The following is a 26,448-nucleotide window of genomic DNA, read 5'->3' as shown; positions in this document are numbered from 1 at the left end:
ATTGTGACTTAACACCTCCTTTCCTGGCCCCTCATCTAAGTGGGACCACCTCTGCCCCCCTTTCCCCATCCCGGCTTTACTTTTCTCTTTAGCATTTAATACCATCCGATATCCTATATGCTACGTTTTCCTTGTCTGTCTGTCACCCCAGCTAGAATGCAAGCTCTAAGAAGCAGTTTCCTGCTAATGGCCCAGCATCCCAGAAGGTGCCCGGCACCTAGGAGGCTTCAGTAAATATCTGCTGGTTGAATGGATGGACGGATGGTTGGATGAATCTTGTACGTCCAGCAGCTTTGTACTATCTTACACTAACTTTGTATCAAATCTTACACACAGGAGATGGCCCAATAAACAATTGTTGAGTGAGCAAGTGAATGAATGAATCCATCCATCAATACATTTTTGCCTGGACAGTGAAGCTGTCAGTTTTTAAGATAGCCCAGACTTCTTCATGTGTATGTTTCCAAAGTCCCTGATTCTAAATTCTTCCTGCAGATTTTCTCCAGGACTAAAGGAATGGAGCCTTTGCCAAGAAAAGTGTTTGAATTCTCAGGCCTCCAGTTTAGATTAAATGTGATGGTTTACCAGGAAAAGAAAGTTGGGGACCCCAAGAAGTTATGGGGGGCTCGAGGAGTGGGGAGAGCATTCCCCAGGGCCAAACCCCTCCTTGCCCCCTTGCCCAGCACCCTGGCATGCTGCCGAACCGGAGAAGTCAGGCAGACACTCAGGCACACTGCAGTTACTAAGTGATCCTAAGTACATCAAGATGGGTGCATTGACGCGAGCCACTCAGAGAAGATCTGGAATGAATTGGAGGGTTGTTAAGATCGCCAACTTAAGCCTCTTCTCACAGGAAAAATATTTATTTCACTGAGCTCTGCTTTTTGGAAAGCTGCGCGTGTAACAGTCTACATCGATCTAGCAGAGTTTTGGCTACTGCTGGTTTTTGTCTCTTCTTCTGGTGTGTGTGTGTGTGTGTGTGTGTGTCCACGATTATTAAGCAATCAGCCAGAAGACACAGCCAGGACACTCTGCTCTACTTTAACCAGAAAAAAAAAATGGACATAAACTGAGTTCTTGCCTTGCAAGAGGCAATTGCCTCTCTCCTTCCCTTTTTATCTGATATGCTCTCCCCCCACCCCACTCCAGTTTGCGGGAAAAAAGTACAGACAAGCATGAGGAAGAAAGTAAAACTAGCTCACTCCTACTCTTCCAAGGAGCATGATTATCTTTTAGTGCACCGTGTTCTTTCCATTCCTTTTCTACTCTTTGGAGTCGAGGGGCCTGGGTTGGAATCCCAGCTCTGCCTCTTGCTGACTGTGTGACCCTGAGAGTCACGTCACCACTTGGAACCTCTGTTTCCTCATCTGTAAAATGGAGTAATAATAGTACCCACCTCTTTGGCTTGTGGGGAGGAGTAAACAAGAAAGTATGTAAAGAACTTAGCAGAGTTTCCAGCACATAGTAAATGCTCAATAAATGGTACCTATCCTTACAGGATCAATATATACAATATTTTTACCTTCTTTTTCATGAAAGAGTATAGCATGTACATCTTCTCATTTCACTAGTCTCATCAGCATTTTTAATGACTACAAAATAGTTCATTGCAGGACTACACCAGCAATATTTTTTTCACTATTCTCTACGAACAGAAATAGAGGATGCCTCCACAATATCACAAAGATTGCTGTGACAAACTTCTCCAGAGTCAAATCTTGGTCTGCAATTGAAGTTCTTTAGGATGAATTCTCAGAAGTGGAATTATTGGGTCAAATGGTATGAACACTTCTGAGAACCTCAATATATCATATTTAGCACTGCAAGTTGTTTCCAGAAAGATTTCCCACGGATGTGTATGACACAATCCAGCTCACCATGTCCCAGCTGCACTGAGGATTATTACCTTTTAGTTGTTGCTATTTGACAAGCAAAAATGTCACCTCCTTCTTTAATTTGCATTTTTAAAAATTTTGCCCACTATTGTTCTAATACTGATTTTATCAGCTACAATATGTTGAATGCTTACTATATGCCACGCATGGGCTAAGGGCTCTCCATAAAATATCAATATCTTAATCACACTCTGGATAAGAAGTGGAAGCTGGGGCTTGAACAGATATTTGTACACCCGTGTTCATAGCAGCATTTATTCACAATCACCAAAAGGTGGAAGCAAGCCAAGTGTCCATTGACAGATGAATGGATAAACAAAATGTGGCCTATCCATATAATAGAATATTCTTCAGCTTTAAAAAGGAAAGAAATTCTGACACATGCTACACGATGGATGAACCTTGAAGACATTATGCTGAGTGAAATAAACCAGTCACAAAAGGACAAGTATTGTCCGATTCCACTTACATGAGGTTCCTAAAGTAATCAAATTCATAGAGACAGAAATTAAAATGGTGGTTACCATGGGCTGGCGCGGGGGGAATGAGAAGTTATTGATTAATGGGTACAGAGCTTCAGTTGGGGAAGATGAAACAATTCTGAAGATGAATGGCGGTAATGATTGCACACAACAGTGTGAATGTATGTGATCCCACAGAACCATACACTTAAAAATGATCAAAATGGTAAATTTTGTGTTATATATATTTTACCACACAAAAATATCTTTCTTTTTTTAAAAATTTATTTATTTATTTATTTATTTATTTATTATTTTTGGCTGTGTTGGGTCTTTGTTGCTGCGCATGGGCTTTCTCTGGTTGCGGCGAGCAGGGTCTACTCTTCGTTGCGGTGCGTGGGCTTCTCATTGTTGTGGCTTCTCTTGTTGCAGAGCACGGGCTCTAGGCACGCGGGCTTCAGTAGTTGTGTCACGCGGGCTCAGTAGTTGTGGCTCACGGGCTTAGCTGCTCCTCGGCATGTGGGATCTTCCCGGACCAGGGCTCGAACCCGTGTCCCCTGCATTGGCAGGCGGATTCTTAACCACTGCGCCACCAGGGAAGTCCCACACAAAAATATCTTAATCAATTTTTGTAACCTCTTGTGAGGTAGATGCTATTATTACCCTCCCCACTTCTTTAAAAGATGATGAAACTAAGGATCAGATGATGAAACACATTCCCAGAGTCACACAGCTTATGAAGCAGTAAAGACAGGCTTTAGATGCCAGGTCGTGCCCTTAAAGACTATGTTATCCTGCAAGAATTCTGTAGACACATAATCAGAGGGGAAAATTCAACCAAGCTCAAGGTAGCAGGTGGAGTTAGCAGGCACCCAGTGCCAAATGGAGCTGTTGGCCCTCAGGGTGCAGAGTTCAGTTCTAAATTTATTCTCTGACCTTCTTGTGGGTTCTAAATTTGGCCAAACAAGTTCTTCCAGCTTAATCGATGACATGAGTACATTGTTTTGAAGATCAAACCTTTTTCCTGGTATGAAAGTATAAAATAACACAGAGTTTGTTTGAAGAAGCAGCTCAGTTGCCTGTCAACAGCCAACTGAGGATAATCCTGGGCTTGCTGACGGTGGACACACATGGTTACTGACAGATTTCTCAGGAACAGTGATTAACACTGTTTCCTGAACCAAGTCTGAAATTCTCCTCCTGAATGAACCAGAAACAGAGCCTCAAGAAAAAGCTTGGGAAAAAAATTCTAACCAGAACCAATCTTAAAATGTTCCTAAAATTACTAATGAAGAACAAAAGAGGACTCCAGATAATCTTCAGGCCAGGGAGGAATTGCAGAGTCTTCGGAGACTCATGGGACTCAGCCTGGGGGCCCCCACTTCTCTGGGAAGGTATCAGGGTGGTTGACTGGTCCAAGACCCCTTCTCAGACATCTTGCCTCCACCGGGTTGGAACAACCATGTGACCTTTGTGGTCTGGCCACTGGTGACTGAATAAGCGTTGGAAACTGGACCCAGGAGAGACCATCCACTCACTGGCCAGAAACATACAACTTGTACAACTTCTGGTGCTTGGCCTGAAAGGATGCGCCTGGACATCTGATTCCCTCCCTCAGGAATACAAATGAAGAGACATGGAAGGACATTTCAGTTGGTGCAGATACTGGAGCTGAAGGGTCATGGATATTTGGAGTTGGAATGGCCATTCCGGGAGCACACACACACAGATGTATGTGGAAGAGGGACAGATGCTGTGGCAGTCTGGATCCCTGTGACAATGTTGAGTGGCTGGATCAAGCTTCACCTAAAACCTACACTACCACTGGACTTTTCCATACATGACCCAACAAATCTTTCTTCAAATTAGTTTTGTTAGATTTTCTGGAGTTCGGTGTTTGTTTGTTTTGTTTTGTATAATCAAAAGGAACATCTCTGTAACCGTCCAAGTCATCCCCTTCTTACCTAGAATTGTTACAGTAGATTTATGATCCAGAGAACCCAAACACACCACGCCAAAGCAGGTAGAAGCCCTTTGAGACAGTTAGGATTCAAAGCTGTGTCCCTGCATGTCCCTAATGACAAGCTCCCCTTTTCTGGTCTGCAGCACTTGGAGGAGGGGCAAGGAGGCGAGGAGGATTTTGCTACAGGAACACGCTGTCCTCACTACGACCCCTTCTCGGCTTCAGAACTGCTGTTATCACAATCTCTCTGAAGGTCCTGGACAAAGGGTGAAGCCTGGAACTCCTGAGGCTGAAGGGCAGGTCGGGGGCCTGGGAGAGAAGGGGGAGAAATATGTCTTCCGTTTCGCCTGGCCCCTGCAGAATAGCTGTGGTCCACAGTGAGTTTAGCTGACAACGGGGACAAATAGCAGTCACTCAGCAGGCAGTGCCCCAGCGCTCAGGGTGCTCCTGCGGGTGAACCCAGTCTCATCCAGGCAGAGCGGCTCGGCGGTCGGTGGTAGTTCTGGGATGCGAATCTGCATCTAATGGGCTCCAGGTGTGGCACCTTTTCCAAAACGCTGCAGCGAAGCTCTGCCGACTTCGGGCCTTTGGCTGTGGCCACATCTGCCCTCGCATTTCCCTTCCAGCTGGTTCCACAATCAGCAGCCCCTCCAGAGGCTCCGAGGAGCTGACTGATGATGAGAAAAGGATTAGCTGCAAACTTGACTCTCCCTCCAGCCTCTGCCAGACCCACCGGAGGTGTGGGTGTGTGCAGCCTACCTGGGAGCCTCTGCTTTTGTCATCAATCAGGCTGCCTTGATTAGGGCCAGACCCCGCTGAGGACGGGGAAAGCCAAAACATATTAAAAGTAAATTTCCAAAGGAAATAAAGAAGCAATAATAATTGGCCACATCTGTGAAATCGGGTGCTTTTTAAGTGCCAGGTCCCAGGCCTGGGTTTGAGCTCAAGTGGTGGCCATCATAGGCGCTGCCGTCATCACTGCCGTCCCACCCCCCCGGGGGATCTGTTGTAGGTGGCGAGGCACAGCACCCTCAGGTGTTTCTCCATCCGGGCCCCCCCAGCACCCTCTTTTGGATGCTCCATCACTGCCCTGCCACGGTTTGGTTCCTATTATTTCCCATGGGCCCCCAGGGGAGTTGGCTCAACTGGGACCCCGATACAGATTCAAGTCCTGGCCCCACTGCTCACGGCCGTGCAACTTGGGGGAAGTCAATTCTCCTTCCTGAGCCTCAGTTTTCTCACCTGTACAATGGGGGGCTTGTTCTGGATCCGAAGTTTTCAAACCGACTGCACCTTTCTGTGGGCCACAAGCTTAAATGTCACGACTGGCATTTATTTACATTACTCAGCCTCCCCGGTGACGTTTTCCCAAGGGCACACCTGTGCTTTCTGGGAACGAGCGCGTGCTTCTCTGAGCCCACCAGCACCCTGCACACTGCTGCTGGGGGCAACAGGCCTAATGGCTCTCCAGCAGCTCACACATTCCGTTCTGTTCCTCTTCACCACATCTGCCAGCCCAGGGCGTGTGGCTCGGTCAGAACCAGGGTCAGGCAGGCCTGACCAGGAGCCCGGCTCTGCCCTCACTCAAGGGTGGCCATGGGCAGTGCGGCTCCCTCTCTCCAAGCCTCTGGTTCAGTGTCTGTTCATAAGGAAAATCTCCACTGCCTCCTCCAGGTTGTCATGTGAATTTGAGTTAAGATAATGCAGGCAAAGCTCTTAGCTTTGTGAGAGGCACACGGCGAGCCCAATGTCAGTCCACACAAATTACTGAGTAAGTTCATATCCCATACGTCACTGTAGGCTCCTTGAGGTCAGGACCTGCCTTCCGTACCTCCCTACGGCCAAATAATCAGCTGGTTGTTTGACACGTATTTTCTTGCTCCAATTGGGTGAGGCTGAGCTGGGAGAATAATAGCTATGTCAGGACTTACTCTCCACTTTCTGGCTTCTTAGTCATTTCTCCTTCCCTCTAAGACAACCCTGATCCCCGTCCCCAGGAGCATCACCTCCCATTGAGAATGCGTGTCTAGTAGAGCACGTTCCCGGGTTTTATTATATGTAAGGTAGGGCACCAAAAGCCCGTTGAGATCTCTGTGGATGGACAAGTGGTTTGACTGGTGGGTTCCCCACCAACCGTCCTGCCCACCAAGCTGCACTCAGCTCCAGGGGATATTCTCAGCAAGAGCTGGGTCAGTGGCCGAGCTTTCTGGCTTTCCTCTGACCTCAAGTCTATTTCTTTACCACGTGCCGCAGCTGTCTGCAGTGGAAATCTCCACTGAGGGACAGACCTCCACTCAGTGCTCAAATCAGGCAGAATCCCACAGGAAAGGAGGCTGGCCAGAGTCAGGAGGGTTCGGTCCCTGAGTTCCTGCGTGAGGCTGGGCAAATCACGACTCTCAGAGCTTTGGTTTCCTTTTCTCCATCCGCTTAGGAGAGAAATTGCAAATCGTTTCGGCTCCTGTTCTAACACCAGCTGGTGGACACGGGTTGCTTCCAAAGCAATATTAAGACGGAGTCTGAGGCTCCCTGGGAAAGGGTGCTGTGATCCATTAGCAATGTCTGCCAGGAATTGAAGGAGGGAAGAATAGTATTTTGGTGGCACGCATATTGGCCTCCCCAACCCAGATGCTTTATAAGGTTCCTCAGAGCTGAGAACAGCTCAGATTCTTAAGATCTCATTGGATCAGACAGAACTTAAGAAGATCTCTCTGTTGATTTGACTTTGCTTCTAAAAGCACCAAAGTTTTCTCATGACGAATGATCCATGACAAATGATCCCTTACGACTTTTCAGTGCACACCACTGAGACTCATTCAGACCACCACATCCTTGCAGCCACCGTGACGGGTTCAGCCAAGGAAATCTCCTCCAGGCCAGGTCACTGAAAATCAGCCCTAAGATCCCCCACCCCTACCATCCCACCGGATCCAGCCATACCTGAAGCTACACCTAATCCTAGACTTTTAAATTATGTAAACCAATACATTCTCTTTTTTGCTTGAGCCAGTATGAACTGGGGTTTTGTCACATGTAACTCAAAGAGTCTTAATGTACAGATTCTTCTTTTTCCCAGGCAGACCCCAGAATGGGGACCAAAGTGGGTTTAGCTAATATGACAGTGGGAACAGTTGGGGGTTTGTTTTTGTTTTTTCTCTTTGATCCAGTCAAGACGAGAGGCCTCGAATGCAGACACAGGACACCAATTTCTTCAGATGGAGGTGTCTGGAAGACCCTTCCTGAGGGGTTTCTGTGATAAGAGGACATCTGCTTTGGATAAGTAGAGTCAAAAAGGAGGCAATTGTCTGGAACACATCCTTTTATTCCCCCCAAAGTTTTCAGGACTGCTGTCTCCTTAGCTTCCTGGGACACTGAGTCTAGCTTGGTTGAATTTGTTTTAAAACATCGGCATAAATCATACATACCCTTGGGAGGGAACATTAACCATCAACCAGCAAAGTTAATGTCCCTCCACCCCCCTCTCCTCCAGTTAAATGGACTGGAATCTCCACCCCATCCCCAGAGGGCCCTTCCCTGCCTTGTCCTAGAACATTTCAAAATTGGGTTTCTGCTTTAAGTTCTTGACATATCCTCCCTGCAGCTCGTCTCACTGGCCTGTCTCCCTCAGGCATTTCTGGAGTCCACCTCTTGAAGTTTTTTTCTGGGGCAAATTCTTTTCTCCCCCACCCCGCCCCCTATCCAGAGACCTGACGGGCACAGCAGCGGTGGGAGGATAGCGAAGGCTTTGGAGCCAGACAGACCTGGGGACAAATCCTAGCATGCCACATTCTCACTGCGTCATCACGGACAAGTTGCTTAACCTCTCTGAGTCTCAGTTTTCCTTTCTGTAAAATGGGGATAATAATACTACTCACTGTGTCTGTCTCTGAGAATTCGATGTTACAATGCTTGCCCAATGACGGACATAGTAAATGGCAGAGTATTAGTATTTATATCCTTCTCATTTAGATCGGCTTAGGTGGGGGCAGGAAGGAAGGAGGATGGAGAAGAGAGAAAGAGGAGAGTGTTTGGGAGCCCTCAGAACTTCCGCATCATTCTACCCTGGGTGGTCCTGACCTGCTCTCCCCGGCCGCCCTAGTTTCAGCATCCCAGGTCACCCCCTGGAGAACTGTCGGCTCTACCCTTTCAGAGGTGACAGACTGACCTCTTTGCTCCCAGGTAGGGAGACTGAGGCTGGGCCTCTGCCAGGTCGCAGAGTCTGTTGACAGAACTGAAGCTGTGACATGGTGGCTCTGACCACCCAGTCTCTGGCGCTTTGTCACAGCAGCCCTGAATGGGCTCAGACAGTCATTACACACCCGTATTGCTGTGTGTTTCTCCTTCAGCACATTTATCACAACTGTGACTGATTAAGTGTGTGATCATTTCCGTAACAGGTAATAATTTGAAAAATATTACTGCACTTTAGTCTCTGCCTTTGTGGGGAAACAGCCCTTCCCCTCCTGGTCCTCAGATATCCATCTGCCCGATGAAGATGTAGATTTGTACAGAGGAATAATGAGCAGGACCATGGCTAGACTCAGTTCCTCATAATCTAAATAGATTTTGCCACGAGACAGTAGCCTTAAAAGCCTCCACTGTGAGAAAACATTTTTTTCAAGTCCCTTAGCTCCCAATGAGCATAGCAAAGGCATGGCAATTTCCCAAATCACTGAGAAAGTAGAGAAGGTCTCCCTTCACCTGTGACCCCAGGCTTGCTAACTATGGCCGAAGGAGAGTACACAGAGGAAGCAAGGACCCCTCTGCCCCTCTCAGCTTCAGCCCAGAGAGGACAGGAGATGGAGGAGGCCAACGGTGAAAAGCATGGACTTAAGGGCTCCTGGGTCCACATCCCAGCTCTGCCACTTACTAGCTCTGTGACCATGAGCAAGTCATTTCACTTCTCTGTGCCTCAGTCTCCTCGTCTGTAAAATGGGACTAAGAGTACTTCCTCACAGAGTTGTTGTATTAAATGAGCTCACATGTGAAGTGCTTAAAACAGACTCCAGTGTGTAATAGGCACCCTGCGCGTCAGCTGCTTCTATTTATTGGTGTTTTTATACAAGCAGGGTCGGCTCCAAAGGCAGGGGTTTGTGCTGATCCTTGGAGGCTCAAGGAATAAGCTGCACTGACACCACCGCCCACCACCTAGGGATGGGGAACCCAGAGATGCAGCAGGTTGAAGAGAAAGAAGCCCCGTGGTCCACTTTCCCCGGCTACACGGGGTCCCCCCATAGCCAGGATGGGGCTCAACACGTCCCTACCCAAGTGGGGGACATGCTGTTGGGGGAGGGGCTGAGTGACCACAGCAGAGGCAGGCGGTGGACAGCCTGGGCAGGGGGCCAGATGAAGTGGTGACGGGAGGTCTGAGCCAAGGTATAGACAAGCCAGCCAGGCAGGGCTCCAGGCCCAGAGCATGAATTCTTCCAGCCGCCAGCTTTAGCCACAGATGCCAGAAAGGCAAGCAGTGATCCAGGCATCAGACGTGGCTGGAGACCCCGTCTCCTCCCCTCCATGGGGAGCCTCGTCATCAGCATCCCTCCCAGACACACAGACTCAGATGTCACTTAGAGAGGGGGCTGAGGGGGGAGCAGAAGGGAATCTGAGACTGAGCATTACCTAAAGGCCTGAAGTCCTGGATCAGATTAAATCTACCAGATTAGACTAAATCTAGCATTTTTCCTCGTTGCCCTAGAACTGGGGTTTGTGAGAAATCTCAGATCACTTACAGGAAATAAAGACAGTTTTCTCTGCATACACATGTGACAGTGTGAGGAAATGTGCAGCCACCCAATGTCAGTCCCCAGGATGGACACTCCTGTGGGTGGGAACCACAGCTATCCTGTCCAGCACTGTGTCTGAAATGTAGTACATGCTCAGGAAATGTCCACTGAAGATGTGAATGGCGACTCGATTCTGACTCGGAGTGGTAACAGACAGGTAGGTGGCCAATCTCTAGGACTGGGGAAGAAAGAACTCTTTTCTCAGCTTCCTTTGGGGGGCGGAGGGACAGGGGGGCAGGCTTTGGAGTCAGACCCAAGTGGGTTCAAACTCTGGCTTGGCCCTGGTGGTGGGCAGCTTCCAAAGCAACCCCCAGCCACCCACCCCTGCTGGCAGCCACCCTGTCCCCTTAAGTATGAGTTGGCCCAGTGACGAGCTTCTAATGAGTGGATATGGCAGAAGTGATGGGGTGGATGTCATCTCCAAGATGAGGTTATAAAAGACAGTGACTCAACTACACACACACACACACACACACACACACACACACACACTTTGACAGAGCAAGCTGACGTGCTGGAGAGGCCCACGTGGCTAGGAACTGAGGGCCTCCCACCAACAGCCGTGGAGAAACTGCATCCTGCCTGCACCGCTGAGAATATTTGGAAATGGATCCTGCCCCAGTTGGACCTTGAAGTGACTGGAGCCCCCTGACCCCTTGACTGCAGCTCATGAGAGGCCCTGAAGCAGAGGATCCAGCCGAGCCAGGCCTGGACCCCCAACCCGCAGAAGCTTTGAGATTATAAACATGGGTTGTTTTAAGCCGTTAAGTTTTGGGATCATGTGTTAGGCAGCTATTGATAACTAATACAGCCCCTCGTTACCTCTGTGCCCGGGAACCAATTACTCACACTTTATGTGTTCCCTCATCTAAAAATGTGCATAATGATAACTGCTATATAACTGCTAGTATTATTGCTCCTATAACCTCCTCACCTTATAGCTTCATTGTGAGGACTAAGAAAATGGATGAACGAATGAATGAGTGGGACCCCTGGCTGAGCATTGAAAAGATCACAGAATCGGGGAATGAAGCCCAAGGGTAGGTCGGAATGAAGCTGTGAAGAGCCCTCACTGAGCAGCTATCACAAGGTCAGTGCCCTGCTGTCCCGCGGGGAAAGGTCCTCCACCGCAGAGAAGCCTCACCTCCAGCCTCACTTTGCCGACCAGGGCCTCCTGGGGCTCCAGAGGACTGTGCTCACAGCTGCCTACCGCCGGGGCGCCCAGCATCCTGTGGCCTCCCCCATACCCCGACGCTGGGTTCTGCTGTCCCTTCTTCATGGATTACGTTCCCCAAGGGGCTGCTGTTGCCCAAAAGCCGGCCAGGCTTGGCGCCGTGGAGATAAACAAGCCGAGAGCCACGGCATCTGAGAGCTCCAGAAACTGGCCTTTGTGGGAAAGCTGCAGCCAGCTGGCACAAGTGTCACGGCCTGGCCGTGGCCCCCGAGCAGTCAGACCTGGCGGTAACGGGACGAAGGGGAAGGGGTCAGGTCTTAGCCTTCACATGGCAACAGATGCCTGACTCCGGATTGGGAGAACAGACTTTGAGGCCAGATGCAGCTCACAGGGCCCGGGAGCCTCGATGACTACGATGTCCAGCGCTGCCCACCCCAGGCCTACGTGATCCCCGCCCCTGAGCTGGATCCGCCGTGCGGCCCACCCCAGCCCCCCGGCCCCAGCCCAGGCTGACTGCCCACAGAGACGCGTGTCCATCCCTTCCTCTCATCCAGGGTTGGAGCCCCCTGAGCAGAGGACCACAGGGGCCACATGGCCGTTGTCTGTCCTGCCGTCGCTCCGAAGACGGGAATGTGAGTCAGACCTTTGATGTCCACAGGCGTGGAGACAGGCTGGCAGCCCATGGGCGACTCAGCTGTGGCAGGTAGTGGTTTGGGGGTAACCCCAGCCCTCCTCCTGGGTCCAGCTGATCCCACAGCTTCTTGGATGCTGGGCACATGGGCCGCCCAAGCTGGGTGACGACCACTTCGGTACGGGGCTCCCAATTGCCCCGAGGAAGAAGAAGGCTCCTGCCCAGTGGGCAGCGGGTGAGTTAGGAGCCTGGCCCTGGAGCCACAGCCGGAAGCCGGCGTGCTGCCAGCATCGGCTCTTCTCCATACGCGGCCAGCCCCCCACCGGATCGCGGTCCTGACAACAATGGTTGGCGTTAATAAGAACTTGCTCTATGCCGTTAGCTCAGGACGTCCCTGCAAGCCCCCAAGGGAGGTCTGTTACAATCCCTATCTTACATTCTGACCGTTCTAATCAGAGGGCGAGGTGGGTTAAATCAAACCCAACTCCGAAAAATCATGGCCTACTCATCATTCGCCCACATAGGGCTGTCTAAGGGGCTGGACGCAGGGGAATAGGATTGGGACCCAGGTAGTCTGGCTTTGAGGCAGTGCTCTCTGCCATGTGTCTGTCCAGCCCCTACCTACTCGCCAGGCCCATCAACCGCCCACACAAAGTGCTGCAGACTGGCTTTGTCCTTCGGGGACCCCTGGCCTCCCCAGGGGTCTCCAATCCACTCACTCTCTCCACTCTGACAGAGCAACTATTTCCTGGCCGCAAAGCCCCAGTTGTTGGAAATTACAAGTTTTCTTTCCTGACTCCTAATTGCACACGTCTCCCATTAGCCAAAGCAAGTTCTTTCCACGGCGGCGTCATAAAAAGTGAACTGCGGAGCGTCATCTGGCCTCACGCTCATTCGTCTCTGTCGGAGCCCCATCCCGGCCCCACCAGGCCCTACTCTCCCCTCGCCGATGCCACCATCAAAGAAACAGCCCCACCAATGCTGCAAGGCCGTGGCAGGGCCTGGCCCGAGAAGTCGGGACTCGTCGACCTGCCAGAGTGAATCACTTTGCGAGCATTTAATAGCATTGTCTTGATGATGAATAAATCACACCTTAATGGACCATTTTTCAATTTGTAGCCCCCAGTCAAGACTCCTAAAATGTCCCCAGATGTGAGGGATGACGTGGCACGCCAGCTTCCTACCCGCAGGAGACCCGGGGACCGACAACCCGAGGCAGAGCACAACCTCAGGTTCCCACGATAAAGACAAGATTCCTCCCCTGTCCCTTTACAGCCTCTCTTGGGGGGGGGGGGATGTTTCTGGAGAGAGGTGCGGGCCGGGAGCGAGCCTATCTCAGATACTGGGATTCTGGGAAGGAAAGTATGGCAACCCCAAGCTCTGAGGGTGGGATTGGAGCGTCTCGAAATCTTGCCAGCTTTGGAGTCAGAAAGAAAAGGGTCTGAAGCCCAGCTTTGCTATTTGCCAGCTGTGTGACCTAGGGCAAGTCAGTTCACCTATCTGGGCCTCAGAGATAATCACAGGATCACTTCACACAGCTTCAGAGAGGGCCAAATGAGAGAAGGAATGAAAGAAGCTCAGAGAAATACACGGCACGCGGTGTGTACTGCTTCAGTAGGTAGTGAAGGGAGTGTTAATAACGGCGAATATTTATTAGGTGGCGTCGTAAGTTGAATGGTGTCCCCCCAAAATTCATGTCTACCCAGAGACTTAGAACGTGACCTTATCTGGAAATAGTCTTTGCAGATGTAATTAGTTATGATGAGGTCGTACTGGATTAGGGTGGCCCTAAATCCAATGACTGGTGTCCTTATAAGAGGAGAGGACACACGGAAGAGGGCCAGGTGAGGGCAGTGAACACCTGCTCATTCATTTGTTCTCTCCTTCGGGGCAGGTCCAACAGCACACTGGGTGCGGACCCGGGGCTGCCAGCATCCACGGTGCAGGGAGCCCCCTGACCCTTCAGATACTCTGGAAGAATCCCTAAGGTCATCCTTGGATTTGCCCTCCCTGGATTTTCTACAGTCGCCCTGCAGTCGGGTACAGAGGAGGGGGAGAAACCCAGGCAAAACCACATTTCCGATCCAATCCAGCAGCAAACATCCCTCACCCTGGGTCAGGAGTGTTTGTCCATCGGGAAACAAGAACAGTTCATCTGAGTTTCTTCACCCTTTGTCCCAAGAGGCAAAAATGTCAGAAATGTGCAAGAGCTCTGGCCACAGAGAGACACTGTATCTCGCCCCCGCGGTCCATTTCCTGCACGGGGCTGAGGGTCAGGGTGAGGACCCCTGCCCTGAGGGTCAGGAGAAGTGGATCGGCCCCTGCTGTGCCGCGGGCCGGCTGTGGGGCGCAGGGTGAGACTCTCCCATCTCTGGGCCCCAGTTTTCTTATCTGTAAAATGGGGGTGTTGACGCCTGATCCAGCATCGCATGGAGTTAAGTGCCAGCAGATGGCATAACCGCAGGTCAGGTCATATTGGGTGGTTTTCCTCTATTCTCTCTAAGGGGGTCAACAACATGAGAAATGGGGTCTTCCTTCAGTGCCTCCCTCAGACCCTACTTTATAACCAGCGGACTTGGCCCTGTCAGTCAATGCATGTGATTCACTAAGTACCCACTGCATGCACGGCACTGTGCTGGTTTCTGGGAGGATATTTACGACTGTTAACACCAAAGATTAACAGTATCAGCAGTAGCCAGCATTTATTGAGCATTTGCTGGATCCAAAGCATTATGTGCTTTGCCTCATTTAATTCCGAAAACAAACCTACTAGATAGGAATCGTCAGAACCCCCATTTCTGAAAGAAGACTCAGTCCAGAGGGAGGACGATTTGCCCAAGCCCACACAATTAGGTTGGACTCCGTTTATCCTCGATTTCAGACCAGATGCTGCGGCCTGCAAGTACCCACGGCCCAGTGGGCGAGGTGAGCCTGGACCCTCCCATAGATGCGACATTCCTAACCTGAGCTTGTGTTTCTCGTGCCCGACACAGGGTCAAACATTCCACCAATGTTGCATCGCTGAGACCTCCCAAGACCTTCCTGAGGAGTTGTTACCATTATTGTTATTACCTGGTTCATACAGATGAGGACACAGAGGCCCTGGGGGTTACATGGGTGGAGAGCTAAGAAGTCAGGACCAAAATCCAGCCTTCCTGACTCCTCCTGTGCCTGCAAAAGGGAGCCGGACACCATGGTACTAAATCCATGCAGAGACAGCCAAGAGTATTGGAACAGAGATCCCAGGGGCCTTCCTGGAGGAAGAGGATCGCAAAAGATGGGCTGAACCTGCATGGCACAGATTTCCTCTGTCCAGGCCAGCTCAGGCATTTGCCAGAAACTTGGGGACCAGATGGCCTCACTCCTCTGAGGGACTCAGAAGGAATCTATCCCACCTGGCTCGGGAGGGCCTGACCCTGCCCTGCCCCACAGGCCGGTCTGCATGCCAGGCTAGGGCTGGCCCATGGCCCACACATCTCTCCTCATTCTGCAGGCCCCGGGGAGGAAAGTCCAGAGCCAAGGTTATCGTGGGGTTCACATACCCCGGGGAGGGGTGGATACACAAAGCTACAGGTCATTCAACGCAGCATGACTTGCAATCACAAAAGATTGGAACCGATGTCACGTCTATCAACAGGGGACTGGGTTAAGATACTTTGGTACAATCACATATGACTCAAGCGTCAGAGGAGATCCTGAGTCCATAATAAAAACTGACGTTTAGGAAGGACTTTACATGTGGTCAGGGTCTCTTCCAAGTGTATCCACTCATTTGGTCCTTACAGCAATCTCAGGAGGGGCCATGAGCATCACTTTAAAATGAGGAAAGTGAGGCACAAAAAGCTCAAGTCCCTCATCCACGGCTCGTGGCTACGAACAGCGGAGCTGCGATTTGGTGCGGGCAACAGAGGCTGGCTGGGGACCAGCCTGCCACATGGTCTCCCAGCTTCTCTGTCTTGACAAGAGCCCTGGCGCTCTTGGAACCCGGGAAGGAAGAGAGGCACGCAGACACCCTTCAGCGCTCCCTGCCCTGTGCCAGCCTGGGGAGCAGGTGCAATTAGAAGAGGTTTGACTGAGGCGTCCTCATCTGAAGCGGATTCTGATAACTCAGCCGCTGTGGTAGCCAACTTCTCCTCCAGCCAATTACGGCCAGCGGGGCCCACTGATGATTTTTACAGCCTTTCCTGGAGTCATGACAAGGAAAACTAAATGAGCTACAGGACCCCTTTCATCACTAACAGCCGGGTATCACGGTTGGGGGCAGAGGAAGGAAAGAAAAATCACTTTTCTCCCCCACTCTGAGCTAATCAACAGAACTCGAGCCTGGACGGCCAACATGTTGGTGATGAGAAAAGCTGTTCTCAAGCAGAACTAATTGGCAACAGAAATGGAATCTTCCCCCCCCCAAAAAAGTATAAACATGCTTTCTCCCTGGGAATTACCCCAGAATAGGTATTCCAGACGTGTGCGTGCAATGGCCCGAGCGCGGCCGTCAGCTTCACATGGGCGAGGCCAGAGACGGCCTGGGCCGGTCACCACTCACCCCGGTCGGCCCTTCTGGCAATAAGATGGTCGCCAAGGTCAATGGCCAGACCAGTCCAGACTGGAGTGGACGTCTCCACTCCTGTTACCCAGCACCCCCGCCCTTCTCGCAAGAACAGCAGCTGGCTTTGGGGCACCTCAGGCCCTGATTCGCCGGCACTGGTTTGGGTGGAATTGATTCCCCCTCAGCTCCAAGGATAAGCCTCGTCAGTTGCTCATGCCAAGGAGCGTATTCCAGGGATATTTCAGGAATGGGCATACAAGCTAACAAGATACAATACGGCGCAAGAAAGGAGCACTTCATGAGGCTTCTGGAAAAGAGAGCTCTTGCCACTTTAGAGGTGCAGAGAGGTGAAGTAATTTGCCTAGAGTCACACAGCACAGTGGTAGGGGATCCAGGATTTGAACCCAAGTCTGTAGGACTGAAGAGTTTGCAACACTTAACTGCTAAGCTCTACCAAGAGGGGGAATAAACTCCAGAGGAAGCCAGACAAGCTGGATCCAAACCCAACTCTGTGTGATTCCAGGCAAGTTACTTAACCTCTCTGTTCATCAGTTTCCAGACCTGTAAAGTGGGGCTTATAAGAGCACCTCCACTGGCGGGACCTGAGGGTTGAATGAATTTACAGCAATACATGTAAAGTGTGTGGAAAAGTGCCTGTCTCACGGTGAGGATTTACCCTTACCCCCGTCACACTGTTTCCCACATGTGATGAGAGTCAGACTAAATAAAAGCAGGGGAAGGGGAGGAAGGAGAGGTCGATGCTATCAGGTCAAGGTCTTTAATCCCTACCCCACATTTTCCTTCCTATAGCATAGCTGTCAGGCTCGGTTCCCCTCCAGGAGCAGCCATACCACAAAGATGTGGCACATCAGGAACCCACAGCCCGCTCAGGCTTGGGTATTCTGACCTGGAGAGACAGAGTCGATGGCAGCTGGGCCTGTCCATGTGGTGGTGGTCGAGATCCAGGGGAAATTCCACTCATTCAAGTGGCAAAAAAGTAAGACATCTGACAAATGCCACATGGTTGAGGGTGGGTGGGAATCGGTACAGCCACATTGGAAAATAGTTCAGTATATTATTTCATATTCCCTACGACCCAGCAATCCTACTCCTGGGTACACATCTGAGACACACGCCAGCATGAAGGTACTAGGACAAGTGCAAGAATGCTCAAAGCAATTCTGTTTATAACAGCAAACAGACAAGCGGAAACAACCCAAAGGCCCATAGACTTGGAAAACAAATTCTGGCATACCGCAGAATAGTATACAGCAGTGAAAATGAATCAACAGCAAGCTGTATGCAGACATAGATGAATTTTAGTGATAAAATGCTTTAAGAACACATAGGTACCACAAGACAACATATATCTTTTTATAAAGTTCAAAAATAAGTAAAAGTAAATAATATATTATCATGGCATAAATATGTGAGAGATAATACTATTTTTTTAAACAGGAGAAATCAGGATGATGAAAACATTCTGGAGATGGATGATGGTGATAGTTGCAAAACATTGCGAGTGTACTAAATGCCACAGAATTGTATCCTTGAAAATGGTTTAAATGGTAAATTTTATATTATGGATATCTTACTACAATTTTTTAAAAACCAAGGGAAAGATAAACACAGAATTCAAATAGTAGCTACCACAGTGGGAAGGAGCACATACCTGGTTATAAATAATTGTCACAGCTGTTTGTGGGTTGGGTGGGTAAATGGGGCCATTCAAGTGTCTCTTTCACCTGGGTTGTGATTAATTCAAGTCACCTGAGGTCCATTTTTTAAAGACTTGAGGAAAGCTCTCTGGACCTGGATTTGGGGACCAGGGATCTAGTGGGTGCCACTGGGCAAGTGAGAAAAGACCTCGGGCCGTTCCCGCTGCTGTCAACCAGGCATCAGCCTATCTGGCATCTGGCGGGTGGGCGCAACCAATGGTCTGGAGGCACCACTTAAGCCCACCTCCTCATGCCTCCACCTGCAGGGCTTTCCCCTCCCCTCACTCATTCTCCCCTGGGGAGTGAGCTTGGAGGGTGATGCTAGGCTCACTCCTCAGCGGAGGGCTGCCGGCAGCACTGGGTGGTGGGAGAGGGGATTCAATTCAAGGGACAACACGGTGACAGCCACCTGGCCGAGACAGAATCCGTGTCCCATCACCTGCCTGACTCCTGGGTTTATCCGAACTCAGGTAAGAAAGAGGGGGTTGTTTACCGGGTCCTCCAAGCCCACCTGAGACAGACAAGGGGGTTGAGTACAGGGGCCACATGAAGAGCCTGGAACCTGGGCCTGGGTTGGTCTGACGGGCACATGTAAGGATGCACGATTCCACAGACTCTCATTGTTTTGCAAAGGAGCGGCCGCTTGGTGAGTTAGCACGGGCTATTAAAATGCGGTATTCATAAATGAAGTGTGGCATGCAGCTAGAGGTTCCCAGGGACCCTAATTCAGTCTGACTGCTTTGTCACCCTTGGCAACGTAGCAAAGCAAATATGCCATAAGTCTTAACTGAGTACCTACTATGGGATACAGCACTGAACAAAACAGGCCAAAAAAAAAAAAAAAAAAATCCTGCCCTCAGGAAACTCACATTCTAGTAGAGGATATTTTGCAAAAGAAAAATAATATATTATTTTTAGATGATGGAAAGAGGTAAGGAGTGAGCCATGTGGAGATCTGGGAATGAATGTCCCAGGCAGAGGGGAAGGCAAGTGCAAAGGTCCTGAGGCAGTACTGAGCCTGGCTCACTTGAGAACAGTGAGTGTGGCGAGGGGCAGGGCAGGGCAGAATCTGGAGATGAGGTCCAGATTCTGCGGGGCCTGGTGGCTGTGGTTAGGAGCAGGGAGCCAGGCCTGTGGGGAGGAGGGTGTCCTGAGCAGAGGAGGGGCAGGATCTGACTTCCTTTTAAAAAGACCTGCTGGCTGCAGGTGTAGAACCCATCAGAGAGGCAAGAGGAGAAGCAGAGACGTCCGTGAGGAGGCAACCACAACAGTCCAGAGTGGGATGATGGCCACGGGGACGAGGGTGGTGGCCTTGGAGGTGCCGGGAAGCCATCAGCTTCCGGAGACAGGTTGAGGGTAGAGCCAATAGAATGTATTTTTTACTGAAAAATGGAAGCAGCTGGGCTCTACTCATGTGTTTTGCAGTCAAGAAAGTTTGAGACCTGGTTTGAAAATAGAGATGTGGTTGTCAAAACGGCTCCCTTCTCACAACCTCCTGGGGCTTCTGTTATACAGGCATTGAAAGGAGTGGTTTAGGTCTTCATGTGCTAACAGGGAAAGACACCCGGGGTGTATTGTCAAGTGAAAAAAGGAAGATGCAGAATAAAATGTAAGAATGACCTCATTTTTGAACATTAAAATTACATATACGAGTGAATGAATGGTCTGGAAGAATAGATAGTGGTTACCTGGAGTGGGACCCACTGAGGTTTAAAGTCAAGATTGGCCTTCCTACATGCAAAATAAAAGAATCAAAAAACCCTGGTTTTAGCTCCTTTTAAGATTGCTGTGGGCAGGGCTCGCTTCCTGCCATCCCAGCCTCACTTCTCATAGGCGGCCAGTGTCCCCACCTGGGCCTCCTCCTTGGCTAGGCCTGTAAGAAGGCAGAACAGGGGAATGAGAAATATTTTCCTCTCATGCTTGCTGGCCTGGGAGACTGGAAAGGGCCCACCTGGCTCCTAGGCTTTCTAAAAATAGAAAGTTGTCTGAACTTTCCAATAGGTTTGGCTTAGCTGTTCCTCCTCCATGTTCCAAGACGCCATTTTGATTAGAGAATCATGTGTTGTGCATGAAAATCAAGGATGGCAGGAGCGAGACCTGAAAAGGGATGAAATTTACAGGGAGCTGCCCCTGATGGGACCCGGAAATGCCCTTCGAATGTGGAGGGGCAGGGGGGGCGTGAATGGGGGGCACCGAGAATGAGGGGACCCAGGGCCTTTGTGCTGCCTGAGCTGGGGCCCTGGATGCAGCCGGTGCAAATAACACCTTCTGGCCCTCCCAGACTCTGCATCCATTCCAGCGCTTAGGGCAGGAGAGAGGAGTTTGGCTGTTGGGTTTGTTTGATGCCAGAGGAGGAAGTTGAGGGATTGTGTCCAAGGCCCAGTGCCTGGAGTTTGAATCCCTTTGGGTGAGAGCTGAGGACGGTCCATGACAAGATTTCTAAGACCCTGGACACAAGCATATATGCTATGGGGCCAGTGGTGTGTTTGTTAGTAAAGGTTTAACAACCAGCTTTCCAGGGGAAAGTGTATGTGTGTGTATGCACGTGCACACATGTGTACAGATATAGTCACTTACTCATGCTTGCACACATAAACACATATATACTCAGGTTTACTATAGATTGTATTGATGTAAAGGATGTGTAGCACACAACTTACAGATAAACATAAAATGTACAATAGCCCCCCCCTTTTGTAAATTTCATATACTCAGTTGATTCACACAGGACATTTTTGTTGATTTTTGCCCCCAACTCTTGTATCTGTTGTCACCCTATGGTTATAATTGATGAGTGATTGTAGTTCTTTCCAGAATGTTGGCTGATATCTGCCTTTACCTTAAGGACTGAGACAAAAATGATACACCAAAGAGCAGGTCGGAACTTTCCTGGTTTGTCAGCGAAGTGTGCAACCTCCCTGCTTTTTGGTGTTATTCCCACTGTAACAATTAGAGACATGACACACTTTTATGTTTAACCTGCATCATCCTTTTCTCCCTCCCTTTCTTTGTCTAGATCACTTTGTCTGTTGATCTAGACAATCAACAAAACAATAAATCAAGCCCTGAGCTGTACTGTTTGCCAATTCCCGTAGTGTAATTACTCCCACCATGGCCGACTTCGGGCTACCAACTTAAGTCGCAAAAAATGGAATTGGGAAGAGATCTGCAATAGTGCACTGTTAGCGGGTGTTCCCACCAGACAGACACACCGGACGTGAATATCCCCAGAAGAACCAGTATCAGTAACATGTAGTTTTAAAAACTGGAAAGTGATGAGTTTTGAGTACTTACGACCTTTGTTTTTTGTTTTTTTTAATTTATTTAATTTATTTATTTATTTGCTATGTTGGGTCTTCGTTGCTGCGCGCAGGCTTTCTCTAGTTGCAGCAAGCGGGGGCTGCTCTTTGTTGCAGTGCGCGGGCTTCTCATTGTGGTGGCTTCTCTTGTTGCGGAGCATGGGCTCTAGGCGCATGGGCTTCAGTAGTTGTGGCACACGGGCTCAGTAGTTGTGGCTCACGGGCTCTAGAGCCCAGGCTCAGTAGTTGTGGCGCACGGGCTTAGTTGCTCCATGGCATGTGGGATCTTCCCCGACCAGGGCTCGAACCCGTGTCCCCTGCATTGGCAGGAGGATTCTTAACCACTGCACCACCAGGGAAGCCCCACGACCTTTATTTTTAATTAAATTTATTTAATTATAAGTTTATGTAGCTTAATTTTTAATCATGGCTCTGGTTAGCAACGAATTCACCAAACTCCTGAAAACCTGACAATCGGCTTTCGCGAGCCGGTCCAAGCTGGCTCCAGCACACCACCCGTGCAGGGGCCACACGGCAGAGAGTGTCACAGGCTGGGGAGGAAGCCCTTCCCTCCACCTCTGCCCAGAACCCAGAGCAGCTCAGGCACTAAGCAGTTGGAGTCTGGCCCCACCAGATGGGTGCTGGCAACAGTGAAGTTTCTCCCAGTGGCCTTGGGGGCAGAGGCGAGGGACCAGTTTGCAAGCCAACGTGAGACATCCCTTTGGAGCTCCCCAGAAAGAACTGGGGGACCCTGGGGATGCTGAGCTTCCAATGACGCGTAGGTGAGGGCTCTGTAAGTGGCAGACATCTGGGTTAAATCACTCTGTGCCAAACCTAAGCTGCGGGACTGAGCTGGGCTTTCAGCATTTCATGAGGCTTTTCTGAAGCTTGCGGGGCCCTAGGACTGTTCTCACTGACAGCAGTCACGGGGCACTGCACGCCAGCAATCACTTCTTCAAGCCCATCTTAATCCCAGACTCCTCTGGCCCCTTCCCTGATGCGCTGGGGGACTCATGGCGAGATTTTCCTCCTCTTTAAGCTTGTGTCTCACCCACGTTTAGAACATAAGTGCCTTCCAGCCAGAGTCACAGCATTTTAGAGTTGCAAAGAGATTTTAGAGATTTCCTAAAATAATCTCGTCTTATAGATGAGAGAAGGGGAGTGACTTGCTCAAGATTACAAAAATCAAGGGCAGAACTGGGTAGGGTGACCAACTGTCCCGGTTTGCCCGGGACTGAGGGGGTCTCCTGGGACAAGTTGGTCACTCTTGAGCTAGGACCACCAGTCGGGTCTCGACTCAAGCCCAAGGCAGAGGGTCTGGGCCAGTCCGAGAAAGAAAAGGAGTGAGTACAGAGCTGCTGCGGGATGGAATTTTCCAAGGGAAGAGAAAAGAGGAGGCCATATCTGGGTGCTGGGACTTCCAGCTCTACCCAGATGGCTGGCACCCAAGGGATTTCCCACCTGCCACAGCCCTGCTGTGGATTTCCCAGCCCTTGATGTAACATGCATCCTCCTTGTCGCTGCCAGGGAGACACTAGCTGACTTTATCTGCATCTTATCTCTTGGCTGCTGTCACCACAGCTTCAGGGATATATATGCAAATGGCCTACGATAATATTAATACGTGATTCCCCTCAAGGGAGGCATGTGGAAAGCACTGTATGTGTTTCACAATTCTGTTTCATCCAGAGGAGCAGTGGGGGCTCAGAATGATTCGAAACAGATTTTTGAAAAGGCAAAATAAAACTGGAACAAAACCTCATAGAGGCATGTGCCACTCTCCCCACCCCCAGCTCTCCCCACCCCTGCCTAATATTAACCCTCTTCTCTCATTCCCCGGGAGGCTCGTACAGCAAGTGGCATCAGGCCCTCTCCATTCAAGCCAGGAGCCCCTGCCCATCCCTGGGCTGACATACCCTCTAAATAGTTGCAGGGTAATCAGCCTGCTGCTTCGTCTGTCCCACTGCTCTGCTTCCTCGTGCACATAACACTCCCCTGACACCCTCTCCTCCTTCACCTCTGCTTCCTGGGATAGTCACAGACTCAGAGAACACAGAAGTCCCAGCTACTCCTGGAGGTGGAGAGCTTCTGAGATCTGATTCTCATCTCTGCCACCGACCAGCTGTGTGACCTTGGGCAAGTCACTTCATTTCTCTGTGCCTCCATTTGCTCAATGTACAATGAGAATAAGAGTAATAATCCCTGTCCTGCCAGGGGCTCATGGGGATTCTCTGAGCTAAAGCTTCAGCAATGCCTGGCACAGTGCCTGGCATGCAGCAGACCCACAAAACATAGCAGTCATAGGGAATTCCCTGGAGTCCAGTGGTTAGGACTCTGCACTTTCAGTGAAAGGGCCGGGATTCATTCCCTGGTCAGGGAATTAAGATCCTGCAAGCTGCCCGGCGCTGCTAAAAACAAGGAAAAAACTGTAGTCATAGTAAGAGCCCCTTAAAGATCACCTAGTTCAACCCCTCATTGTAGGGATGGACGAAGGGAGGCCCGGAGAGGGGAAAGAACTTGCCCAAGGCCACACAGCAAGATGCTGCCATCTCATCTCAGCCTCAGCGCTTGGGGAGCTCCAGGTGGGATGTGCGGATGCCCTCCTCACACCCCGACTCCCTCTACAGTCTGGTCCACGGCAGCTGCATACGAAGCAGTCACTTCGCACTCACCATCGAGCAGGTCTCGACATTCAGGGCCGTGTCACACCGTCCTCCTGGAAGCAACCCGGCTTTCTCTATCGCTGAAGCGAGCGTCGGCTCCCATCGGCTACGGGACTCCGGAGATCAGCCTGTCCGGACTGGCCGCTGGAAGATGGCCTCGGAGGACCCCCTGCCCGCGATCTTCCTCGTGGTGCCGTGGGGACGGCGCGCGGCCGCCAGCCGGGCTCCGATAAAGCAGCCTGGCTCTTATCCGGCCTGTGTCAGGGTGCAGGCGGCCGCGGAGCCGGGGTTCCAGGAAGCCCGCCTGGGCACCCCCCCGCGCCGGCCCCGTTCCCCCCGGATGCTGCCTGCCGCTCTGGCCGCGGCCGATTGCCCGTCAGTGTCACTCTGAGCTCTGCCAGGGAGAATTCCATGCTGGCCCCCTGCAGGCGGGGCCCCACCCCTTCACGGCCCACCCCCACTCGCATCTTGGCAAGGGGACCGGGGAAGGCAGCTAATTTCAAGTCCGCACGGCGTTTGTGGTCGTGTCCTGAACTCTCCACGATTAATCACGGAGCATCTGATTTCTGCTTTGCCTCAGAGGGGGGTGTGGGGAGGCCTGGAAGTTTCTGTTTACTCATTCTGGACCGGGCTTCGTGCTAATCACAAACAGACGGGACCCAGCCTCCCCCTCCCTCCCCCGCCCTCTTCTCCCTCTTCTTACCTTGCCACTTTCGGGTCCCCCACCTCACTCTTTCTCCTTTCCCCCCTTTCTTCCCTCTTTCCCATCTGTTCCCTGCCTCTGTCCCAGATCCGGTCCTCCTTACAACCCTTCCTCTGGTCCTGGTTCCCCTCAAGCCCCCTCTGCACCTCCCACTTCTCCTGGGATGTAAATTAGCTTGGCCTTTTCCCTTTACATCTTTACAGCTAGTGGTCAGCCTCTTTTACTGCCTCTTTTCTTTCTTTACAACCTAATTATTTCAGGGCTTGCCCCGCCGCCCCACCCCCATTGCATGGGTGTGTAGAACTCCTATGAACTTGACGGCGTCTCCCAGTCAACGGTGGAGTCCAGACACGATGCACTGCTCCTTTGGTCACCTCGGCACATCTTGGCTTTCAGCTTTCGGATTCTGCTCAGGGATGGACCCAGGAACAAAGGCCCCATTCATCGCCACCACGCAGAGCCCACCCCCCAGCCATGGTGCCTCCCAGCCTGTAACACCTAGGGATAAATTTCTCTCTGCTGCCCCTTGGCTCCCTGCCACCCTGCAGCCACTGCAGACAAGAAACCAGGAATAAACAGCCCCAAAGAAGAGAAACTGACACCCCTCCCCACAACCACAAACACACATACTCTGAAGGGTAATTTGACAAGACCTTTAAAGACCAGAAATGAGCTTAAGCTGCCACTCAGAACATCACTTAATGCATGTCCACAAGGTGGCATGCGCATAGAGGTTTGCTTAAAAAAAAAAAAAAAAAAAAGGTTTATCACAGGCAACATTGGAAATAAATATCCATCAAAAAAAATGACTGGTTAAATAGAATATGAAAGAATCGTACTATCCCAGGCAGGGATTTAGAGGGTGAGCTGCATCTGTATGTAACAATGGAGATGGGTCTCCAAGACATATTATTGAGTGAAAAGAGGATCAGAATGATACATTCAATATCATCCTGATTGTGTAAGCCTCCGCCCTTATACACACATAAAATGAAATGCTACGGAAACACATAAAGCCAGGAAAATAGTCTGGAAGGATATAAACCACACTGAGCCGTTACCTCTGGGAAGTGGGGGAGGCAGAAGTTTAAGGGTGGTGCTCTTACCTGTAGCAGCTTCATTCTGAAAAGTGAAAATGGATTCATCTATTACCTTGATTCCCAACCAGCTTCCTTCACCAGTGACATTGCACCCCATACTCGGAGAAAATTTCATCCACCCGTTTGCCTCCTTGGACTAGCTCAAAGAATTCTATAATCTGTCAGCTGAGAACTGAACAGCAGTCCTGAGGAGTGAACCCAGGAGTTCTACAAACACTCCAGTTTGATCACCTCTAGTCAGGTGTTGGGACTCAGAGCCGAAAGTGACTTTCCACTGAGTGAAATTCCTTGAGAGCCAGGGAGCTGTCAAAGTTACTCCGGAGTGGGCTTAGGTCTCCTGGAAAGGAGGCCAGCAGATCTATATTTGAAAGCAAAGTATTGGAAAGTGATGGTTTGGTTTCAGGAAGCAATGTCACCTCCTCTAACTTATAAAACATGAAAACCATTTTGAAGCGTTTTAAAGGAGTGAACAAGTTCAGACTTCATGCCAAGAAAAGGGCTGCCGAGAAGCACAG

General features: G+C 50.5%; 1 protein-coding gene across 4 annotated transcripts in view; it reads right to left on the bottom strand.

The window, feature by feature from the left end:
• The window catches only part of RIPOR3 (RIPOR family member 3), a 72,672-nt gene extending 47,898 nt beyond the window's left edge, over positions 1-24,774 (bottom strand). For 3 of the 4 annotated variants that reach the window (XM_061208471.1, XM_061208472.1, XM_061208473.1), the window contains exon 1: positions 24,140-24,771. In XM_061208471.1, the coding sequence (XP_061064454.1) occupies positions 24,140-24,142 (3 nt within the window). In that variant the 5' untranslated portion in view covers positions 24,143-24,771. Of the gene's footprint in view, positions 1-24,139 lie in introns of all 4 variants that reach the window. The other variant, XM_061208475.1, reaches the window with a different exon arrangement.
• Positions 24,775-26,448: the final 1,674 nt, after the last annotated feature.

This window comes from Eubalaena glacialis, chromosome 13 (assembly GCF_028564815.1).
Source record: "Eubalaena glacialis isolate mEubGla1 chromosome 13, mEubGla1.1.hap2.+ XY, whole genome shotgun sequence".
Classification (NCBI taxonomy): Eukaryota; Metazoa; Chordata; class Mammalia; order Artiodactyla; family Balaenidae; genus Eubalaena; species Eubalaena glacialis.
This window is presented reverse-complemented; position numbering and strand designations above follow the sequence as displayed.